Genomic DNA, 20,907 nt, shown 5'->3' on the forward strand with positions numbered 1-20,907 from the left:
CTGTTATGGATAGCGAAAGTAGACCCATTGAGCTAACCAACCAGCCTGGCTTTTGGACCAGACCTGGTGGGGCTGGCAGTTGACCCCAGAGAACAGAGGTAATGCTGCAAGACAATATCAGATGGGGTAATATTCCCCTTAGCACATAAGGAAGATCGGAAGACCCCTGCCTAAAAGCAGAGTAGGCGTCCTGATAAGAACGACCCTGCGCTGGAACCTCAGGGCTAATTATCCCTGACAGGACACAGGGACAATGTACCGAATACAGGGCACACAGAACAGACTTACCACAGAGACGGGAATAATGCACAGACTAGAAGGAAATGGACAAACGCACACAAGCTAAAGCACAAGGCAAAGAACATACAGAATAAACAGCTATAGATACAGGATCAAATAGACAAAACAGTCCTGAGACAGGTGATCTAGATGTGCTGGGTGTCTGAAACAAACACACAACAATACGGAGGCAAGATAGAGGATTCCCAGCCCAGCTAAATAGGGAGGTAATTACCAATTAAGCTGCAGCTGGGATGTGAACACTGAATGGTTAAATAGTGCAGTACTGATAGAAAGTGGAAGAAAAGAGTGCATTTATACAGAAGGAGCAGAGTGACACCTGCTTTTCCCCAGAACAGCAAGAGGGCGCCACACACAGGTAGCAGACCTAACCATATCAGGGAATCATACAGAGATCTCTTCCATGATGTATTTATACCCAAGACTGACTGGAACAAGGGAGGACCATCTGCATCGAGAAGAAAGAAGGTTTCTACACCAACACAAAAGAGGATTCTTTACAGTAAGGGCAGTGAGACTATGGAACTCTCTGCCTTAGGATGTGTTGATGGCGAATTTGATAAGAGTTTTTAAGAGAGGCTTGGATGCCTTTCTTGAGCATTACAATATTACATGTTATAGTGACCATTTACTTCAGAAGGCTTGTTGATTCAGGGATTATTCCGGTTGCCAGATTGGAGTCAGGAAGATTTTTTTTTCTCCTTAAATGAGAAAAATTGGCTTATACTTCATTAGGGTTTTTTGCCTTCCTCTAGTCTAGATCAACATTCCTGATGGTGGGTAATAGGCTGAATTAGATGGACATATATCTTTTTTTCAGCCTAACATACTATGTTATACTATGTTGCTATGATACTATGTTACTAAAAAGGATTAGATTGTACTAATGCAATTTATTACACCTGAAAGTGACCACTGAAGCTTAGGGTGATTCATCAGTTTTTTGGTGTTTGCTTAGGCTGCTGCTCATGCATCACTCAGCTCAATTATCTAGGTTTGGCTTCTCCAGAAACAAGAATTTAGTTGAAAATAAAGACATAACTTGAAGCTGTTGGGCTCTAATGGGAAGTCTTAACAGAGCCCCCAACTATAATGTTACATTTAATATTGGTCTCCTCATATAGGAAAGATAGACCTTATGAGTCCCTTGAGGCTCTAGGACCCTGGGTGCAACAGCATCTTCTACTCCCCTAGGTTCAAAGATGTAGGGAACCTGAGGCACACACATCCGTCTAGATCATTAGAAAGGACATCTGGGGGCAATGCAACCTGACTATTTAAATAGTAACTACTGATGTGAAGGCTCATTTTTCACAATTGAATGAGTTCATAATATCAAAATCTTAGATATCTTTTTGCTTACCTGAACAAAGACACAACCACTGCCTGTTGCTGTCACAGTATAGTCTTCAGGGATTTTAGGTAGCGATGAACTTTGGAGTAGGAGCCGGTTATTGTTGTCCACATGGAATTGCTCTAGGAAGCCTGATTTGGAGCTGACTGTCACAGCCACATCTCCTTTGTCAGAAAATGTCAGCTCTGAATACTTGGCCATAGCCTGAAGAGCCACCACCGTGTCCTTCACAAGTTAAAAAAATCATAGCATTAGATTAAATACATTCAAACTTCCTCTTCAGATTTAGTTTATATGATAGTGGGTGTATAAAAGCATTCCATGGTGAATCCTTATAGTTCTGTTCACTAGGACCAGTAAGTTCTCTGCTGCTTATATTCTTTATTTTACCTGTGTAGAAGAGAAACCTCCATATGCATTCTGCTGTTTGCTCAACCAGTTTACAATCTGTGAAGCTTTGCCTATATCTGGAGTTGGACCACACAGAATAGCGAGGAGCATGTAGGCGGTCAACTCGACCTCTGCTGAGGGAGCTCGATACCAGTATGAGTCCTCAGTAGGTGGAGTGACATCCCGCTTCCAGTGCAGCTGTCCATCTGCAGGGAAGGAAAACAATTAGTGGAAATCTTTATACAGGTGACCTATATTTGCTTACTAGTAATTATTAGGAAATTATATAGCACTAGTGTTTCTAGTGGCGCGATGCACCACACAGATCTTCTACATGCACGTCACACACACATACAGCACTGCTACTTGTACATCACATACAGCTCTGCTACATACATTCTTCATACAACAGGGATCCAACACAGCACAGCAGTGTCCTGCACACACTGATCACACCCTGGTCATATGATGCCAGACTCCTCCCACACAGGTAACTGACCACATGATTGTGACATCACCACCACAGATCCTATAAGCACATGCCTGCTGTAGATGTTCATTAGTATTCCATCCACTACAAACCCCCGCAGCCTCAGTTGCTATGGAATACTAACGAACACCTAGCTGGACAGCAGCTGTGTGCTTGCAGGACCTCTGTTGATGCCACCATCATGTGATTAGGGACAGAGCATGTAATTCACTCATTGGGGATGAATGACCTTTGATGACATCAGTCATGTGATCAGGAGCGGAGCATGTAGCTCACTCACTCACGGACGGACAGGTCATTGGTAGTATTTTGATAAAGGGAATATATACTGTATACTATATTCGTTTTTTTTTATTTAGGTGGTTTTATTCTATTTATTTATTTTAAAAAAATCAATTAAAATTTCCTTTTGACATGTCTATAAATAATTCCGTACAGACATGACATTCTGTCGTCAGAATCTGACAATGTTACAGAAATGAGCAGCACTATACTATAATATGATACACTCTATTTTACACATTTATATAGTGTATTAGGGCTAACAATGTACGTTTACATATTATGTTTTTGAAGTGTGAGGGGAAACTGAATCCCCAGACGAAAGCCCTACAAACACAGGGAGAACATACAAACCATGCAGATGTTGTCCTTGGTGGGATTTAAACCCCAATGCTGCAAAGCATCAGTGCTTTTTATGATAGTCATTGACTGAACAACATCTAGGTTGCTTTCCATCTTTTAAAAAAAAAAAGTGTGATTTATACAGTTCTGCATCCTTTCTGCACAGCAACATAATGGACATTTCAGCTAATGCAAACTTTTTTAATGGATTAAGGAGTTTTAAATCAATAATATAATAATAATCTTTATTTGTATAGCGCCAACTTATTCCGCAGCGCTCAATCAGTTAATGGTATACAGTAATCCTCCACTTAGTCTTAATGAAGTTCTGCAGCAGTAATGCATATTATAAGTAGCCCACTGCAACCAACTACTGTATACAAAGGATATTAAAAGTCACCTTAAAGTTCTATGACCTGTATAAATGTACTCAGCATGTATCCTCATGGTTTCATATGCCCATGATGCTCCTCTGTCACTTCTAACATTCCTATAATTTACAGTGTGGTGAAGTGATCCCAAATATCATACAGTATGCTTGTAGCTAAATATGTTCTTACCTGCCCGAACTGCTTTTTTCTCCAATTTGTCCATCAACATTTCCCTAAGTTCATTATCTCCACTTAATGTAAAGGTGAAGGCCAGCAGCGCCTGGGTATATACATTGGTGACATCCACACAGGCCTTCCTCAGACAGGATAGAGCATTGCTCAATAAGGGATCCTGAGAGGAGATTAAGAACAGAATATTTTAAGACTCCCCAGATGAGAAGACACCTGTAAAGTCATGCATTTTACCATGATTATAATTGACCATATCTGGGTAAAACAGTGGCAAAAGGCTTTACATGTAGTTTGTCATTGTACTTTCCGCCACAGTATTACCACTAGGGAAATTACAGGTAGTACTCATAGCAAATTTCACTTTTTTCCCTTCCTTGAGGTCGCTTTCCCACAGGTGACAAAATTGTACGATTTTCTTGCGATACGACAGTGCTACAAATCACATGTATGTGAAAACCATGCTTTCCTATGGGTTCCTTCATATTAGCGATGTTCTGTAGGCTGCTACATTGCGAGAAAAAAGTCGTAGCCCACATTTACCTAAGGAACCTTCCTTTATGTTTGTCAAAAATTTGCTATGTTCAAATTTTGCAAATTGCACAAAATTGCCAGCATATTTCAAAATTTGCCATGTGTTAACAGGCCCAAAGGGCTCTTTCGGATGAGTGTTTATGCAAATGTGCATGGCTCAGCGCAATATATTTGCGCTATAAACGCGTTTGATTTGTGTGCTTATCTGCGCATTTGACTTCCGGTTTTTTATGCATGGAGGGCATGTTTATATGGGTGCGGGACACACCCACACCCTGATTTAAAAGGTTATTTAGCTTAATGAGGTCCAGAGGTGTTCTTTTCCCCGCAGTGTGGTGCATCACTTTGCGCATTCCGCACAAAATAGGGTATGGCCGATAGACGCTGCGTTGCGGGCGAAAAAACTGGTGAACGGGCGCACAATTCAAATATTTGTGTGCCCATTCATAGGGCCTGGTGAGGCCAGTGCAAATGCGCCGACCTCACCAAGCCATCTCCCATTTCCCCTCCCTCCCTATTGCAGGCTTACCTCTCTTCCTCCCCACTCGGTCTGTGCAATGGGAGGGGCAGGGGCGGGGCTAAGCCTCAACTCCTCCCATTGATGGTTATAGACAAGGGGCGGAGACAGGGTGGACGCTTAGCTCTGCCCATGACCTGCCCATTGTCCATAGCCATCAATGGGAGGAGGCAGGGCGGATCGACACTTCGCTCCGCCCCCATCCCACCCCCTATCATTACACAGACCAAGCGGGGAGGAAGAGGTAAGCCTGCACGGGGCGGGGGAGGAGAACAGAGGGAGGTAGTTTAGCAGCCATGCTGCTAAACTCCCTCCCACCTACGAATGCTGCCATGGAGCCCATGCAGCGGCCGACGTATTGCGGCCCAAAACATAGTTTAACATAATGTAAAAACGCCCGGCGCTATATTGTCCGGCTGGGCGTTTTTACGTCTCACAAATACGCACATGTGATCTGATGCATTGAAATCCAATGCATCAGATCACAGCGCATATCGGTCGGCCGTGAAATGGTCAGCCGATATGCGCTCATGTGAAAGAAGCCTTTGTAGGAGTGAAGGTTAGTGGAAGACTTACAGAGACTGTGAGAGCCTTCAAGTTCTTTCCACCGATTGCTCCATTTCCCATGGATCCTCATAGATTGTCTCTATGGTATGTGATCTTAATCCCAACATCCACTTAACCTTCTCTTACCCTTCACCCATCACCCATCTTAATGGACCCTATCAGGCATGGATGTTTCCCTTTTCCAATAATAAAAGTAATAGTCTGAAAAGTAAGGTAATAATTAGTTCATAGTGAAATTCTTTTGACAAAACTTTAGAAATCACCTCTTTAGGTACACCGGACTCCAAAAGGGTCATAGTAGTATAAGTAGAGAGAGATATGTCATCTTCTACTCCTCCCTGAAACACAAAGTTATTTGTTTTACATTTTGGTTAAAGCGTTTATATCACTATTTCCAACTGGAAAATACAGACAACAAATCTTATTCCCTAATTAGTTTTTTTCTCTTCATGTGATTTATAGATGTGGGCATCTTTCGTTATCTGCTGAATGGTCAGCTGTAATACACCTGTTATAATAATCCCCCATGTTAGGGGATTATTATATGAGAATTGCTAATTGCTAATAACTGTCAGGCTGCACTAGACTTGTAAGTTCATACCAGCAATTAACTCTAAATCATGAGCGCTAGGGTGGCCACTAGTGATCATGTACTAGCATCCTTAGAAACAATTGATTGGCTTAATGTGCAGAGTTGACTCTGCAGGAAGAATGGAAAAAGCTAACCCGTGTCTATCAATTATTGTCAATGATATGATTCTGTGTTATTTGCTTCAAGCTTTATAATAAACAGTGTTACTATATTGTTATCCTGTCCTCTTATAAAAAGCTGAAGTGTCAGTATGCTGTGAAAGTTCAGAGGCCAACATGAAACTTATAGCTTCTATAGAAATCAGTACACCATCAAGTCCCTCAGAATATATTCCTTTAATGGCCCCCCAAACCACAGTTTAATATTGTGTCCAGCAATAAAACACAGTAGAGTAAATACAAAACTATAAAAAAGCTTTAATTTGTCACTGCACTTTGAGACAACTTGTGTTAATATGATAACCAATGTGATAACTAACAAAAGTTCAAATTTCTTTATTTACCCAAAATGACATTTATGTACTCAAAACTCAGTCAGTCATTGCTACAAGGGGTTTCCCTCCTTTCTAATTTGCAGTTTTCTGCCAGCTGCCAAGAGAATTCTTCAGTAACGAGACTCCAAGACAGAACACAGGAAGTGAAGGAAAGTGAAAACTTGTGTAGTCCATAAAAGTCAATGGAGTAGGAAGGAGGAGGTTGATGCAGGATACAGAGGGATAGAGACTAGCACAAACAGGCATGCAGCTACTAGTAAGTGATTTAGGTTACTTTTACTCAAGATATCTGTTGGGTGCAGAAGTGCTCGGCAGCCATCCCAACAACTAATGCTCCTGAGCTTTATGACAGGAGCTATAGTCGTTCAGTGAATAGAGGTGGAGTGCGCCAGGGATCTTTTCTGGCCGTCCACCTGTCTCCATTCACTGTGAACAGGCAGTCCTTCAAAGATGAATGACTGCTTGATTACACTGAGCAAGAAGTCACTCACTACTGATTTTGCTTCAGTGAGCTAAAACAAAGCGACCAGCTCTTTGTTGGGTCGGGTCATTTGAGCAATTTTTCAGCCAAAAGTTGGATCATAGAAAAGTACCCTTCTCGATGATGCTGTTATTTCTGTGTCTGTGTTACAGAAAGATAGGGAAGCAGAATCTGCTGTTTTCTCCATAGTTAGTATATGGAAAAAACAAAAAAAAGGTTTGGTACCGTGTTAGCCAGCAGAGCAAAATGTGATTGTTCTCAGTAAGAGACCAAGTAATCTTGTAGATATGATACCTTTTAATGGTTAACAAAAATACATGATCTTATTGCAAACTTTCGGACATCTCAGAATCCTTCCTCAAGCAAAATTAAACAAATCTGGATGGGGCATATATAAGTACAAATGTTCACACATGAAGGCACAGAAATCGGAGACTAATTTGTACTTAAAACACTAGCAGACCAGATGAGCAGAGAAGTAAATACTTAATCATTCCACTGCTAAGGAATGTGGCTGTTTCTCTACATTGGTGTTAGGGGGTCACAGGCCCGTGTATGAACTCTCCTTCAGACCTGCAAACCTCTGCAGCGCCACCTATTGGATGGCAGCACTTCAAATCAATGTATGACTTTTTACCAAGTTTTTAGAAAACTGAGAATTAGTGATGCAGCCTGTAGAGGGAAAACTGGTGAACAATTCCATAAGCAAGTCATATAATGACCAGAAATAAGCTAGTAAGTGTGTTCATGCAATACATGGATGGCTATAAAACTGATGCATTTGAATGGTTGGCATATAATGCTGTGGCAGGAGAAACGTGTGGCTTGCCTTTTTTTTTAAAATGGGGTAGTCTTCATGAGACATCTTTGGACCTACTGAACTTTCAGAGGATTCATATATGTGTTCCTTTTACTGATTTGTGCAATTTGACCGTGGTGTCACATCCTTAAAACAAAATTACTTAAATTACTCTGTAGTGGGCCTACCTTCATGGCATTATTGAAAAGCCTCCCCACACTGCGGAAACATCCAGGGTCTTGCTGGTTATTTTTCAGCCAGGAATAGGAGTGATTCATGTGACTTTCATCTATGAAGATATAAGGTCGGCCTTTGCTGAAGGACTTCACTGCAAATGCAGTCAACCTTTAGAAATATATTGGAGTTATAAAAAATGGCCAGTTTCTATACAATCATAAAAATTACAAGGTTAGTAACTTTTTCTCATTAAGACCATCAATGAGCACAACGAAAAAATGGATGAATTTGAATACCCAGCAATCCCCAAGTGTCATAATTTTCCATGTTTTATTACTATTCAAGATGTGGAGTTGCTCTGAAGTGGTTTGCTTATCTTCTGATTGCTGCAGATGTATCTCCCAAGACCCCAGAAGATGCAGCTGACGGATCATGTATCATGCAGGAGCCACTACAGAGTAAATGTACTGCACAGTAGCCATGGACGGGCTGCATTTGCTGGAGCTAGGGTCACAGTTGACATCTCATGTGCTATGGGGTGGTATCTGCTCAATGTCTATAAGTCCTTATAATAAGCATGAGGAAAATGGTTTTCAACACATTTAAATTACTAGGAGCTTTAGATTTAGAGATCTAGCAGAGCTGAGTTAAAGGGATTATCAATGGGTTATATTCAGTGGTAGATTATAATTTGAGCAGTTTGGGCAGCTGTTTGGTACCCAAGGCTCCAGTGGGGTTATGCTGGCTTCCCAAAGAGCTCATCATTTGCCATTGTAACATTTTTTTTTTTAATTGACCATTATTAATTTCACTTCTCATTCTAATATTCTTCTTCTATACTACCAGGGGCGTAACTATAGTGAATGCAGAGGATGCCATTGCACCCCGAGCCCACAAGCCTTAGAGGGTCCGGTCCTTAAAGCTTCTCTTTTCCATATAGGGAGCCCAGTACTATGAATAAAGCATTATAATTGGAGGACCCATTACAGATTTTGCATTGGGACCCAGAAGCTTTAATTTACACCTATGCTAGACACTAATACCATCTAGCATCAGGATGTAGTGCGGGGTGGTCCACACAACGTCCTGATGCTCTCGGCATTAGAAATCTGCGGGCAGCAATATCGGGGACTGAGGAATAACACAGGAGAGAGGAGAGTAAGTCAATGGAGAGCTCTGGCCTGGGGTGATCCTGTCCACAATGATTGTTTGAAGGGTCTCAATACAATTTGTAGGGACACTGCCTTTGTAAAAGGCAATGGTAACACTTATCTCTTAACTTATTCATATAAGCAGAAAATGGACTTTAAGGTTTACTTAATCTGCTATTACGTGTGTTTGGTACTGCAGCTCTACTCCATTCACTCAAATATGGCTGAACTACAATATCAGACACAGCTCATAGACAAGGGTCTAATGCGACAGAACCCTTGTTAATTGTATAATAGATTTTTCTCTTTTTCTACAGTACTGACAAAGCATTAGGTCAACAGAACAATTAATTAAGAAATACAAGCTATAAATAGTCTCGTCCTACTACCTGTGTTCAGAGTGAGGCCTTGGTCACACAGGCGGTTTTTCCCGCGATTTGCGGATCGCATAACGGATGCGCATCCGCAAATCGCGTGACCGGGGCCGACGATTCGCTGAAAAAGCTGCACCTAGCAGCTGTCATTCAATAGCTGAGAGCTGCCTCTGATTGGTCCTTGCGCTCAGCCAATCAGAGGCAGCACTCACTCACCCATTCATCAATTCATGAATGGGTGAGTGAGAGCTGCCTCTGATTGGTGAGGGCTGTGACCAATCAGAGGCAGCCCATTCAGCAGGCAGGGATTTTAAATCCCCGCCTGCTGAATACTACACAGAGCAGTTCAGGAGGACTCCGGCTGCAGGGTAAAGGTGAGTATACTTTTTTTTTTTTACACATTTTCAGGATGTTTTTCAGGGAAGGGCTTATATTTTAAGCCCTTTCCCGAAAATTCATCCAGCGCTTGCTGGCAGCCCATTGCTTTCAATGGAGCTGGCTGTGTTACTGGCTCCATTGAATTCAATGGGCGAACATCGTTCTTCTCTGCCACAGCTGTAACAGCTGTGGCAGAGGAGAACGATCTTGAAGTATATGTTCTCAATGGGGTTGGTGCTGCTGCCGCCGGCCCCATTGAGCGCATATATAGAGCACAGCGATGCGCAGAACGCAGGTAGGCACGTTCTGCGAATCGTTGTGTCCTATAATTGATCGCACATCCACATAAAAAGCGGACATGTCACCGATCCCATTGGGATGCATTTGGTCTATAGATCTGCAGATCGCAAGCGCATCTGCAGATCTGACTAAAAAACGGTCGTGTGACTGAGGCCTGAGGGAAAAGAGATTCTTAAAATGAGGCTTTAATAATATTTAAAATAGCTTGTAGTTTTGTGCACTGCAAATACAAATATAGTAAAATCCACTAACCATGTGTTTCCTTCTTTGTCACTCTTTCCAAAAGCACTGTATGATCCATCATCACGTTTGTATGTAAGCTGACGCTGATACCCTGTGAGAAGCAATAAAATATATATATAGGCCTGTAATATTAAATCAATCATAACAATAAGTAGCAATAAGCACAACAATGCATTGAGCTTAAAAATGTATCTAATTTAAATAAAAGAAAAGGGAAATATAAACAGCCAAAAAAAAAAAAAAAAAAAAAATCACAGAAAGTAGCCATATACTTACTGATATATTAATACAAAAAGGCAGGTAGAAACACCACATTCTTCAACACGCAGATAGCCAAATTGCTAAATGAAAGAGCATTGCATAGGTGAAGGTGCTGATGAACAACCACTCACCACTCACACACCTTCCTTATATAGAGGGCGTGGCTGCTTAGTACTATTCTTGCACAAAAAAGGGTATGTACAGGGTGTCAGGGCACATAATATAATGCCAGATTTCAATCCAGGGGGCTGCCTTGCGCCTCATACCAATAAATACGAAGTATTGGTTAATATTTGGGCTAAAATACACAAGCACACAAACCCGAGGCAATGGGCCCTCATTTCCTTATGAGTTCCTACACTACCATCAACCAAAATCACAGAAAAGGGAAATATAAACAGTGTGGTTCTGCAGTACACAGAATAGCCTGCAGAGGGCTGTAGACAGACATTCATGCTGTAGAGACTAGAAAGATAACCTGTGGGTGTAGCAGGAAGTAACATAAAAGTATCAGTTCCTGCCACACTCAGGGGGAAGTTGGCTGCCAGCCAGAGAGAGGCTGTGTAGCAGCCATCAGGTACTTGGAGCCTGAGCTCCATGTGGAGCAGCCTGGACCCATCATAACACTATGACAGAGGGAGACAACCTCTAGATGCCCCTGGGTGGGGGATCGTGACACTGATTCTGTGGGTTGTGAACCCTGAGAAATGGTGTACCCCAAGTTTGCTGTGCAGTGATATGTTCAAATAAATACTGTCAGGCGCCAAAATTGAAGGAAACCCCAAGCATCCTGAGCCTTTATGCATGTGTGACAGCCATTCTGATGAAAGATAGCGATCTGAGAGGTGAGTAAACACCAACTTGCCACAACAGACCCCCCCCCCCCCCAAAAAAAAAAAAAATAACAGAAAGCAGCCATGTACTTACTGATATACTGTGACAAGAGGGCAGGTAGAAACACTACATTCCTCAATATGCAGACAAACTGCTAAATGAAGGAGCAATTGCACAATTGAAGGTACTGATGAACCATTCACACACCTTCCTTATAATGACGGGGGTGGCTGCTTAGTGCTATTCTTGCACAAAAAATGGCATATACAGGGCGTCTGTCCACACTGTAAGCCTGCATTGTGCACTACACGTACCACCTATTATTGATATCATATTTTAACCCAGCAGGGTGCCCTGCCCCTTATAGGTTGCACACTGGCACTGGCACGCTGAGGTCCACCAGCATTCAAAGCCACACTGCATCTATCTAATTTCTACCTAAATCAAGTTCCTATGTGCTAGGACCGAACTACTGAGTAAATAAAATACAATAGTAACCAATGTTGAATTGCTCACCGCTCTCCAGAAACCTTTTGGCTCTGCTTAGAATTTCATTGTTTAATTGATGAGTCTTCTCTAGATACTGCAGGATGTAGATATTGGGAGCAAAAAGAACCATGTTTTGTTCACCACATCCATATGGCATGGCCAGGAGACGGTCAAGGTTCTGCATGGCTGTACCCATGAGATCTCCTACAGGTTAATAATACAATTCTTATATTAATATAAAATAAAAAAGGAATAATGGATATGTTCTACTTCTGTCCCCATTGTCAAAAGACGATGCTACAGTATAAAGCCCCTTAACGACCGCCATCAAAAGATGTATGGGAGGTCATTAGGGGATTAAGCAGCAGTCATTAAGCAAACCAGTACACAACCAACTGAGAGAAATAATGAGAAGTCTGGCTACCCTTTAAATTTCAGTTAGATCAGCCTGTTTATTTACCTCATTTGAAAAATAATGTAATTTAAAACAAATGAAGCAACATTAATGTATAAGAAAATGTGTTAAAAAAAATATCCAGCTACTGGAAACAGAAATTTCTTATGGTAAACCAAGCCTGTACTTTCATAATAATCAATGGACATATACCAGAATAGCCAATTAGTTCAGCAAAAAACAAAGTTTATTAAAAACTTTGTTGCACCTTTTTACATAGAATGACTTCTAGTCGAGAAGGTATTAAATTTATTAGTGCTTGGCACTCCTCAGGTGTGATTGAATCCGAAATTTTCTGAAGAAAAATTGCCATTGAATGCCATTAAAAAATACACGATGCTAGAATTGCAAGTCTTTTTGCAAAGTTATTTTATTTTTTTACAGCTAGGGATGATTTTCGGTTAGGGCTTATATTTCAAGCCCCCCCAAAAATCATTGCTGCAGGAGATGCTTTCATCCCATCACTTTCAATGGGGCGGCAGCAGCACCAGCCCCATTGAAAGCAGCGGGATAGAATCGTGGACCTCTGCAACAGCTGTGGCAAGGGATTCCTTCATCCCTGCGGGGACTGCAGAATCCCCTGCAATTGCTGTCACAGTTGGGTCAGGGGAGCGCGATGTACTCCCTTTGTTTTCAATGGGCCTGCCACTACTGCCGTCGGCCCCATTGAATACAATGGGTGATGGTGCAGATGTTTCTTAGCACTGCAAGCCTTGAGTGCAGACATCGCTAATGAGAATGAAACCATTAAAAATCATTGGTTTCATAATCATGCATTCTCACTCTTGCGTCGCAGGAAAATCTATCGCCAGTGGGTTAGAGCCCTTAGAAGGATGTAGAGCTTTCCATTTATACAGTGATTAAGCTTTACAGCCTCAGGTACCTACCAAACATATGCAAGTACGTACAGTACAAGATTGAGGCTAATCGACATAATACAAAATTTAGCGGCATTGAATATTTGCCCATATGAGCCCAGATATTTCTAAAGACAGTCCTGGTAAACAGATTTCTATGTTCTAGATCTTACCCAACACCTTCATAGAAGCTCTTGCAGAACCCTCCAGAATATTATCAGGGATCTTCAGAGGTATCTCTTCAACTTCAGGTTGGCCTAAAATATAATAACAAAAGCATTTATAATAGTATTTACTGAACATGGCATATATAATCTAAACATTGTACATCCATTCAAGAAAACAGCATATGGCCGTAAAATGGCCGTAAAATGCTGCGTGGCTCATGTAGCATTTTACTGCTGTAGAACTGCCAGTGACTTTGCCTATCGCTGCATATGACAGTGAATTTGTACTGCACATTAGGGCTTATTTACACGAGCGACGATATACGCTACCATTTGATGCATTGGATTCCAATGCATTAGATCACACAGGTGTATTCCTGCGGTGTAGAAACACCCGGACGGCCATTATAGCATCGGGCGCATTTACGCTGGGCAGAAAAGAAGTCCTGAAACTAACTATTTGTTATGCAATTTGTTGAAGAAACTTCCTCAATATTTTACCTTCTATCGCACTTCCATCACATGGTTATGTAATGTTGCCTTACCTCCATCTTTGAGGCAGATCAGAGAGCTGTGTGATTTCTCCACCAGTACTCCTCCAGGCTGAGAATAAATGAGTAAACATTTTTGCATAAGGGATATATTTAATACATTTAGGGTATTAAAGGGGTTGCCCACTAAAAACATGTATTCCCTGTTCACAAAATGTGGATAAATGTATCATCACTTAGGGTCTGACCTCTGAGTCTCCCAGCAATCCCAAGAATGACACACCCAAAAAGCCTTATATGAAAGCAAAAAAGGTGCACATTCACATCTATGGGAAGAAGGGAGATAGCTGATTGCATTGACCTCCCTCCTTCCCGTAGAATTACATGGAGCGATAGTCACACGTGCACACATCTGCTCCATTCATATGGGTTTATGTACACCATTCTCAGGATTGCTGTGGTCCCACTGGTCAGACACACAGTGATCACACATTTATTACTTATCCTGTCTTTAGTGGGAAAAGCTCTTTAGGGTGTGTTCACATATTGTGGAATTTCCATTTTTATATATACTGATTTAGGGCTTAAACAGACAATCATAATTTTATTCCCATTTTGCGGGTGTGAAAATCACACCCACAAAACTAGACGAAACAAAACCAAAATTATTTAAGTAGCGGGATTCTCGCATGATATTACTACGTGTGAGGAAAAAAAAAAAAAACGGGCAGGACCTATCTTCCTGCTTTTTTTTTAACTCGTGTGCAATAGCGCAGAGTTTGAATAGTCAAAAAAAAAAATCACTGGTTTATGCACAAATATCCTCCGTAGCAGCAAACATATTTGTGCATGCGCCCAGGTGTTTAGGTCTACTTATGCTACAGATTTTACAGATTTTCTCTCGAATTCACCGCTTTGAAGGACGTGCCTGAATTCCACAGTAAAAATCTGCAGCAAAAGTTAACATACTGAGGATTTAAAATCAAATTACACTGCAGATTTTTCTTCAAAGTGAATAAGATTTCTAAATGCAGTTGATTTCTCTCAGCCAGTTTGATGTGGAAAATCCACAGCATTTCTGTAACATGTGAGCATACACTTAAGGGGAACCTGTCACCCAGTTTATGCTGCCCCAACCATGGATAGCATAAACCTTGGACAGGTATGTACATTAGGAATACTAGATTGTATCACTGTCTCTGTATCGCCCTCTCTGTATCTATCACTCTCTCACTCTGTCTATTGCTCATTCTCTGTCTGTCTATCACCGTCTCTCTATTGCTCTTTCTTTCACTGTCACTCTCTCTATCACTCTGTCTGTATCGCTCTCTCACTGTCTCTATTGTTATCTCTCTGTGTTTCTCTCTATCACTGTCTCTCTCGTCTCTGTCACTCTTTCTCTCACTGACTCTATCACCCTCACTGTCTCTATCACTCTATCTCTCTATTGCTGTCTCTCTCTGTCTCCCTATCGCTCTTCCTCACTGTCTCTATTGCTCTCTCTCTCTGTCTGCCTCCCTATTGCTGTTTCTCTCTGTCTATCGCTCTTGGTTGGGCAGTGTATGGTGCAGCTTAGCAGTGTAAGCTGTGTTGCTTAGCAATGCTTCACTCATTCCAGCGCATGCCTGAAGCACAGCAGCGAACGCCCATAGACTTAACATTGTAACTTTCAACCCGCCTGACAGGTCCCTGAGTGTATTAAACTCACATTTAATGATTTTACGGCACCGATGAGCATGTGTGTCATCTAATGACACCAACATCATCCACCAAAGTTACAGCAAAGAGGGCAACGTGTGGTGCAAGAAAAAGCATGTAGGCTTATTTATATCAGATGCATGTTTTATTCTGAAGCTACAGATCTACTTTAAATAGAACTTGAGTTTGTGTCAGCCTCTTGATGATGCGGGTGGAGAGAGTATGGCATTTCACACTCCCATGGCTCCAAGTAGCCGCAGTATTTCAGAACAAAACATGTATGTTTGCAGTGTACCTACCTGTTCTAGGTTTATAGTGCACATTGATTGGGCAGCATAAACTTAGTGACAGGTTCCCTTTTAGGGTAAATTGACATTTGACAGATACTTTCTGCTGCAGATTTAGTAGCAAATCCGCAATAATGCCCGTATGTGTTAAATGTGTATTTCTTGCTGCAAATTTGTCCCATTTTTTACTTTTCGAGTTGCAGTTGTTAAGACCGAAAAACTTCACAATATAATGAGTGCATTGTGCATCCGAAAATACTCTGTAGGCCCTTAAATTTGCACAGATTTTTTTTGTGCTACATTTAGATAGTATTTTTAAAATCCTACCCCATACATGTTACTGTACATTGCTATGGAGTTTTAGTTCGCAATAAAAAACAATGATAAATCTGTAATGTCTGAACATGGCCTTACAACCTTCTAACATGTATTACTCCACATTTAATAATATATTGATTAATTGTAAATTACTGTGGAATATGTTGGTGCTGTATAAAGTTATTGGCAATACTATTATCATTAACATTTTTTGTGTATTTATATGTGTGTCAAGTCTTAGCTAATATCTAAAGAATATATTTTCTATTTCCAAATATGCTAGGCTGGGGAATAGTGAGAAGGGGCTGGTAGAATATATATCCTTCGTACTAGGTGCCAGTGGGCACTAATAAGCAAGCTACGACTTAGGACTGTTGTCTGAAATGCGGCAGTGGTCACTTTAACCACTTGAGTGGCGGGTTTCTTACCACCCTGTCAGACCCACCAGGGCAGGTTTTTTAAATGGGCCAATCATTTAATTTCAACTAATTTTGCAGTCGCGTTCCAAGAGCCATAACTTTGCCATTTTTCCATTGACACGGCCATATGAGGGCTTGTTTTTTGCGGGACAAGTTGTACTTTTTGATGGCATCATTTTTGGGTATATATAATGTATTGCATAACTTTTGTGAAAAAATTTGTAGGGAGATTGGAGGAAAAAAAAGAAATTCTGCCATTTGTTTTTTGGATTTCATTTTTACGGCGTTCAGCGTGCAGAATAAATAGTGTTATAACATTATTCTCTGAGTCAGCACGATTCTGACGACACCAAGTTTATACAGGTTTTATGTTTTGCTATTTGTGTACATTTAAAACATTTTTTTTCTTAAAGGCTTGCTTTTGTGTCGCCACATTCCAAGAGCCATATTAATGTTATTTCCCATTGCAAGAGCCCTGGAAGGCCTTGTTTTTTGCGGGATGAACTCCAGTCTTCATTTATCTAATTTTTTGGAACATGTAAAATTTTGATCACTTTTTATTCCATTTTTTCTAGTGGCAAGATTAACAAAATCTGTAATTCTGGCATGTTTTTCATTTTTATTTTTCACTGCATTCTCTGAGCAGTATAAATAATGTATTAAAGTAATTCTACAGGCCGGTATGATTATGCCAATACCAAATAGTAATAGTTTTTATCTTTTTCATGACTTTTTCACACTTAAAAAAAAAAGTAATACAAGTTTAAATCACCCTCTTTTTGCCATATCTATAATAAAAAAAAATCTAAATCATAAAAGAAAAATACATATTTGGTATCACCGTAAATGTCTGATCTATCAAAATAGTGCATTATTTACCCCCCACGGTGAACGTAGTCCGAAAAAAAAAAAAGAACGCCAGAAAAAATGCAATAAAAAGCGAACAAAAAGTCGTATGTATTCCAAAATGGTACCAACGTTAACTACAGGACGTCCTGCAAAAAATGAGCCCTTCAGCGACGTCGATGAATAAATAAAGGAGTTATGAATTTTTAAATGTGGGGAGAAAAAAAGAAATGGGGAAAGAAGAAAAAAAGGGACCGTGTCATTAAGGGGTTAAATAATGTACTAACTTCCTTCTCTGGGTCATTACGACGCAGGGATACCGCATGTGTAATTTTATTTTTAATTTTTCACAAAGTAAAGGGAGACAAGTGTTTTAATTTTATTTATTTATTTTTTTTTAAATAATTCTTAACTTTTGTGGGGGTTTTTTGTCCCTTTTTTTGACTTCCACAGAGACCCATCAGGACTCCCTGATCACATTCTGGGGGGGTCCCATGGTGACAGCCCTTTACACGCTGCAGTCACATAGACTGCAGCATGTAAAGGTTAGCATAGCAGAGATCAGAGGTTTTCTCTGATCTCTGCTGTAAGAGCTGGTGCCTAGCTGTTAATGTGTTTACATTCTGCTTTTAAAAGAATCATTAAAGAGTAAAAATGTAACATCTACCATCTGATGTGTTACATTTTTATGCATATAAGTACCGCCATCTGCTGCGGTTGGAGCAGCTTCTGAATGCATATCTGGTGGAAATGATCTCCTATTTCAGCTATTATGTGTTTGTACTAAGCTTTAATGAACAAGTCACCATCCTTTGACCTGGTTAATAAGATACAGGACTAGTTCACTAAATCTTTTTCCCAGGTGAAAGAAACCCCAGATACGATGCACATATATAATTTTCAATTAATTTTTTTAATTCAATTATGCCACACTCACTTGCACAAGTACTGGCTTTACAATGGTGTCGGTTCTGCCTTGCTTAGGAACAACAGGTATATCATTTCCACAAAGTTCTTGTGTGTCCAGAGCCTCTGTCTTCACGGTTATATTTACTTCTCCTGGCAAGGGATGTAGTAAATTATGTAAAGATAGTGTTTAGATGAAGAGAAAAGCTGACAAAGTGATGACATAATCATGATCTTTAAGCACCTGAAGTTATAGCAGAATATATTTAGTACTGACAGAATAAAAGGGCTTTAAAGTGGATGTGTTGACAACCAAAAGCGGAAGACAGCCTGATTGTCATGAAGCAGGCCCTCGCTGATTTACGCAGGGGAAATTGTGGCCATCTGCAGAAATCCAGAACCACCAGGCATCTATTAAAATAATTGGGCAAATGTAATATTTGACCAATTTGAGCCTGCCACGGTAGTTGCTGTTCTTTCTTAGCAAGTGGAGATCCTCCTCCATGTTGTCCATGTGTCTTCATATGGGCAGTGTTTACCTTACTGAGGCAAATTTCTGTAGTTGATTCTAAGCATTCAATAATAAAATTCCAAACTTGGTATCTAATGTAAATCGTAACCCTATAGTGATCTGAGTTTGGTTCAGTACAAGCATGTTGGGTGGAAGAGGGAAAGGTTTTGTGGTCCTAAGCAAGGTGCTATATTACAGTCATGAGACTTCTTAAAGGGGTTGCTTAACCTAATTTTAAATAGCTGTCCATGCCATAAATGATAAGAAAAGTAATACTCACATCTCTTCTTTCCCCCAATAAACAATGTAGAGGCTTCCACATTGATCCCGTTCTGCATTGACAGTCATGTGACCACTCCAGCAAGCCAGAGGCCATAGTATCACTGTCAGAACTCCTGGCATCATGGAACCCAGGATGTTACTGCTGATTCCAGAAGAATGGGTGGTGATGCTACAGCCCTTGATTGACTGCAGTGGTCACCTGACCTCCACTATCAATACAGAGGGGGATTGCCATGGGGGCCTTGACACTATTTACTCAGAGTAAAAGAGAGGCAAGTAGTGCAGCTTTTGTTATTTTATCGCATACTACAGAGAGCTATTTAAAAATAAAATTGTCTGGCAACGCCTTTGACAAGCAGTGACTCCCATGTTCCATCATACCCAGTTTGGAGGCCTTCAGATTCCAGTAGAAGGTTTTGCTCTCATCTGCACCAATACAACTGGTATATTGACAGTCAGCACATTGCTGCTCTTCTAACTCATCGGTAGTCTGCAGGGTGGCTTTTACCTAGCAAATAATAGTTTAAAAGTAGTAAAAACAATATATATATATATATATAATCAAAAACAAATAAAGCAGCATTTAATAACCATGTAAGATCTATTTGGGAAGGTTTAAAGCTTTCAACAAATTTCTATTCAGGCTGAGTTGGACTGTCCCAGCAAAAGACCCTCTATTGGGCCTATAGCAACAGGATACATAATGTATTGCAATTGCTGAGATGCATCACCTTTTTTATCAACAAAAGTAATATACGAGTCCTTACTGGTTATATAGACTGTGTGCGATAAAACAATGAAATGTTTTCTATACAGTTAGGGGGAATAATTTTTCTGGTAAGTCCCAAGTACCAAAGTCCAACACTGGCTTCATAATCCTCTAATATGTTGAAGCAGCCAAGAGTCATGCCAAGTAGTGCCCAATATGAAGCATAACACGTGCTTTTATCAAGGTTGAAGTGGCCCACAAAGACCAGATACATCAGTTTTACTCTGTTTTTGGGCATTATAATAAAACTGTCTATTGTATGATTAGGCCATGCACTTTAAGGGCGCTTTCACTTGATAGTTTTTGTGTTCAGTTTTTGTGAACCAAAACCAGAAGTGGAGGGAAAGTATAATGGAAAGATTTGCAGTTCTTCAATATTTTGAACCCACTACTGGTTTTGACTCACAAAAAACTGAACACAAAAACTATCATGTGACAGTGCCCTAAGAGAATAGGTTATGATACTTATAGATTGTCACTTTGTTTACCTTTATGCTTTGCTTCTGGTAGTTAAAGACTGAAGCTTTGAGCACAAATGTTTCTCCTCTGACAACAGAATATGGGAGGGTAACGTCGACAAAGAATGGTTGGAAAACCCGTAGAGATGATGGAGGAGAAAGGCCAAATCCACTGGGTCCCATACATATGGCTCCTGCGTTCCAGTCAGTGATGGTATCCGGAGCCTTATGATGGATTTCACTTCTGCCTGATTCTCTATAAAAAACAAGAATAGATTGCTTTCCACTGATATTTTAACAATTGATTTAACCCCTTAGTGACCAAGCCTGTTTGCGCCTTAATGACAAGGCCAAATTTTGCAAATCTGACACGTGTCACTTTAACATGGAAAAACACCAGAAAGGTTTTGCATATCCAAGCGATTCTGACATTGTTTTTTCGCCATATGTTGTACTTCATTTAGGCGGAAAAAAAAGACCGATAGAATTTGTGTTTATTTATTAAAACCGCCAAAATTGGGAAAATTTTGAAAAAA

General features: G+C 40.5%; 2 protein-coding genes across 2 annotated transcripts in view; both read right to left on the reverse strand.

Annotated features, from left to right (window-relative positions):
• Positions 1-20,907, reverse strand: part of LOC136626155 (alpha-2-macroglobulin-like) — a 305,765-nt gene that overhangs the window by 216,842 nt on the left and 68,016 nt on the right. The gene's annotated exons all lie outside the window — the stretch shown is intronic.
• Positions 1-20,907, reverse strand: part of LOC136624977 (alpha-2-macroglobulin-like) — a 103,524-nt gene that overhangs the window by 19,079 nt on the left and 63,538 nt on the right. Inside the window, exons 19-30 of the mRNA XM_066598906.1 lie at positions 20,402-20,627; positions 19,526-19,652; positions 18,383-18,504; positions 13,932-13,989; positions 13,393-13,476; positions 11,936-12,112; positions 10,334-10,415; positions 7,890-8,046; positions 5,600-5,674; positions 3,719-3,881; positions 2,045-2,250; positions 1,664-1,879 (exon numbers count right to left, since the gene is read on the reverse strand). Coding sequence (XP_066455003.1) covers positions 1,664-1,879; positions 2,045-2,250; positions 3,719-3,881; positions 5,600-5,674; positions 7,890-8,046; positions 10,334-10,415; positions 11,936-12,112; positions 13,393-13,476; positions 13,932-13,989; positions 18,383-18,504; positions 19,526-19,652; positions 20,402-20,627 — 1,693 coding nt within the window. The remainder of the gene's footprint in view (positions 1-1,663; positions 1,880-2,044; positions 2,251-3,718; positions 3,882-5,599; positions 5,675-7,889; positions 8,047-10,333; positions 10,416-11,935; positions 12,113-13,392; positions 13,477-13,931; positions 13,990-18,382; positions 18,505-19,525; positions 19,653-20,401; positions 20,628-20,907) is intronic.

This window comes from Eleutherodactylus coqui, chromosome 4, assembly GCF_035609145.1.
Source record: "Eleutherodactylus coqui strain aEleCoq1 chromosome 4, aEleCoq1.hap1, whole genome shotgun sequence".
Lineage (NCBI taxonomy): Eukaryota > Metazoa > Chordata > Amphibia > Anura > Eleutherodactylidae > Eleutherodactylus > Eleutherodactylus coqui.